Raw genomic sequence first — 3151 nt, 5'->3', positions numbered from 1 at the left:
AAATCTTAGTGATTTTCTACTTTCGTTTTGGAGAGAAATCTTTGTGATTTTCTACTCCAACTTATTACTCGGTTTGAAGATTAAAAACTTCATCAAGTAAATATATTTATTTGTATTCAATTTGAACATATAAAAATTTAGCCATTTATTAAATATGATTAAGGAAACAGGAAGATAACAAGGCTACCTTAGAACCTAAGCAGAAAGCTCAAAGTAGCACTGACATCCAAAGTCAACTTATTCCACTGATATATCAAAACCATTAGCATTACTAGAGTGAAAAACTAAAATAAGTTGGCCAATTATATCACTCCTAAGCCTCAAAAGATTTGTTTTCTTCCAAGGCCTAATTGCCTCTTTTAATTACGTACTAATTTTACAAGCTTCACTAATCATTGAACTATAAAATAAACGCATAGGGAGTGGGACACCAATAAATAGATAAAGTTCCCTTAAAACAAGGAAGTCAAGAAAAAATTTCTAAGCCAATGCCACCTTCAATATTACTCCCAGCTTAGGAAAACTCACAACTCACATCACCACAAATTAAATTTGGTTAGGAATTCATGCTATGATGAGTTTGTTGCGCTTTGCAAAAGGATCCGGGATTTAAAATAAATGAATATATCCAACCTTTAAGTTTCTTAGGATTGACAAATTCGATGTATATCTCTAAGTTATATATGAAATTATAATAATTTTCACATATATATCGGTTGAATCCATAAACAATATGCTATACCCGTCACGTGAGGGTTGCCCATTGATGTTGGCGAGAATGACCAGCATAATATATGAGTTGCCAATATATATATAAAATATATATAAGTAATTAACTAAAAGGAATAATTTATTTCATTGAATTTCCACACAACCCCAAATGTTTGCCACTCCATCATTTGCTCCAACAAGCACCCCCAAAGAATCTTGATCATTTGATCAAGTTACATGTATTCACAAATCATTAAAATTAAAGAACAAAGAAAACAAAAAAATGGAAATAACAAATACACATTGACCCCATTCTTGCAATTACTCCTCTTTTTTAATGGGACCAATATGGATGATCAGAATTTAAATTAAAAAAGAGGGGAATTTGATCACCATGAAAGAGATGGGAATCGAGTACACCTCTGTGATAGGAACACTTTGCAATCATCCTTCGGAGCAATTGTAGGAATATACGAGATTTCATCACAACCGTCCGTTATATGCCTCTTGAAATCAATCAAAGCCGTAAACATAGCAATAAATAACATCAAATGGTTTATAGCATACCTTTGTCCCACACATGCATGGGGTCCAGCTCCAAATGCTAGAAAATTCCTCTTGTAAACCCGGTCCTCTTGCCTCCCTTCCATAAACCGGTCCGGTTCAAACTTTTCCGGTTCAGGAAAACCCTGAAATGACGAGTCAAAAACCGAAGGAAAAACAATTGTTCCTTTAGGAATAACGTAATTTTCAGTTAACTGAAACTCTTGACCAGCAATGTGTGGGACCATAGTTGCCGGAGCTCTAATCCTTACAATCTCACGCGCCACCGCTTCTAAGTACTTCATTTCCCTAAGCATCTCCGCCGTAAGCGCGTGATCACTTTCGGGTAACCAGAATTTTGCTACTTCTGTTCTGACTTTATCAAGAACTTGTGGGTGTGAATCTAATAGTACTAAAGCCCATAATAAAGCAGAAGTTGAAGCATCTTGTGCTGCAAATAGAAAGTCAAATAAGTATCCACCAAGTTCCTTGTTTGTATACTCAAATGGCTTTTGTAAACCTGTGGTTTTAGCGTCGTTCATCTCTCTTAAGTTTTCTTGCATCCAAAAGTCAATCAAACATGTTGGTTCTTGATCACTTTGCATTTTCTTTTGGCTCTGCTCAACACAAACTGAAAGTGTGTCAATTAATCTCCCAACAGCTAACCTAGCGTTTCTAAAAGCGAAACCAGGTAAATCAACAGGGAGTTTCATTAACCCAACATTGAAGTAATTATAATCAACATTGAATCTTTTTCTCGCTTCTTCATCCAAATATGGACCAACAAACACAGTTTGTGAAGTATCCAAGTTCATATCACGACAAAGGAAACGAAGTGGGATTGGTTCATTAGGAAATTTGGAAGCTTCATCCAACCAGGACTTAAAGTGTTTAAGAATAATCTTCTGTTGGATATAAGTGTAAGTAGCAAGAGCTTTAGGGGTGAAATTTGGTGCAATTCTACGACGAAGGTCTTTATGTTCTTGACCAAACATGTAAATCAAGTTATGTTCACCAAAGAGTTTTTTACCAAAAGGGTGACCGATAAGGTGAAAAGCGTCAGGTCGAACATTAGCAAAGACCTTGTGAGAAAGGTCAGTTGAATGGATATAGATAATGAATTTACCTATGATGTAGTTAGCAGAGAAACCATGGGTAGTAGATTTGGCTAAAGCTGATTGGATATCCCAGAATTTGGTGGGGTTGGTGACTAAGGAAATTACGTTGCCAAGAAAGGGGAAGACTATAGTTGGGCCTGGAAGAAAACGTTTTTTTCTGAGGTAAGAGATTTGTTCGAGAAGAAGAAGAAGAGCTATGAAGGAAAAGAAATAAGGTGTCCATGGGGATAGTATGACCCAAATGGATGCCATGTGTAGTGGAGTTCTCTTCTTCCTCGACCTCAAACAAATTGTTTTCGATATTGTGATTTAAATGCTCTGTAAGCTTTTTGGTGTTGGGTTTATATAACACTCCCTCCTTCCTATTACGTGTCAAATTTTTTAATTTGACACGAAATTTAAGAAAAAAAATATTTAAAATTTGTAGTTTAAAATACTCCCTCCATTTATTTTTATTTGTTCTGAGTCTACTTGGTACAACTCTTAAAATTAAGTTAGTTCCAATGTAGAAAGATATTATTTTTTTGTGATAGATTAAAAAAAAAGTATATAGTATATGAAAGGAAGAAAGGTCAAAATGTGAAGGGTGGATTGGTGGGTCAAACAAGATAGCTGAGGTCAAGGAACTCCTGGGAATACGTGGGGGAAAAACCAAAAAAGAGACCAAATTTGAATTGTTTTAGGCAGAAATTTCAGATTGTACAGTGCCTCAGTCATATGTGTACTTATCCTGATTGCAGGTGGTCTTGGTCATTTCGTTGTTGTACTGTCATATCGAG

The 3151-nt window shown here is 35.5% G+C and overlaps 1 protein-coding gene across 1 annotated transcript; it reads right to left on the bottom strand.

Annotated features, from left to right (window-relative positions):
• Window positions 1-832: 832 nt before the first annotated feature.
• LOC132042544 (cytochrome P450 710A11) lies at window positions 833-2797 on the bottom strand. The gene has a single exon (XM_059433072.1). The coding sequence runs from the start codon at window positions 2622-2624 to the stop codon at window positions 1101-1103; it is 1524 nt and encodes a 507-aa protein (XP_059289055.1). The 5' UTR covers window positions 2625-2797; the 3' UTR covers window positions 833-1100.
• Between the last annotated feature and the right edge of the window lie 354 nt (window positions 2798-3151).

The sequence above is a fragment of the Lycium ferocissimum genome, chromosome 2, assembly GCF_029784015.1.
Source record: "Lycium ferocissimum isolate CSIRO_LF1 chromosome 2, AGI_CSIRO_Lferr_CH_V1, whole genome shotgun sequence".
Lineage (NCBI taxonomy): Eukaryota > Viridiplantae > Streptophyta > Magnoliopsida > Solanales > Solanaceae > Lycium > Lycium ferocissimum.
The sequence above is the reverse complement of the archived record's forward strand: the minus strand, read 5'-3'. Positions and strand labels throughout refer to the sequence as shown.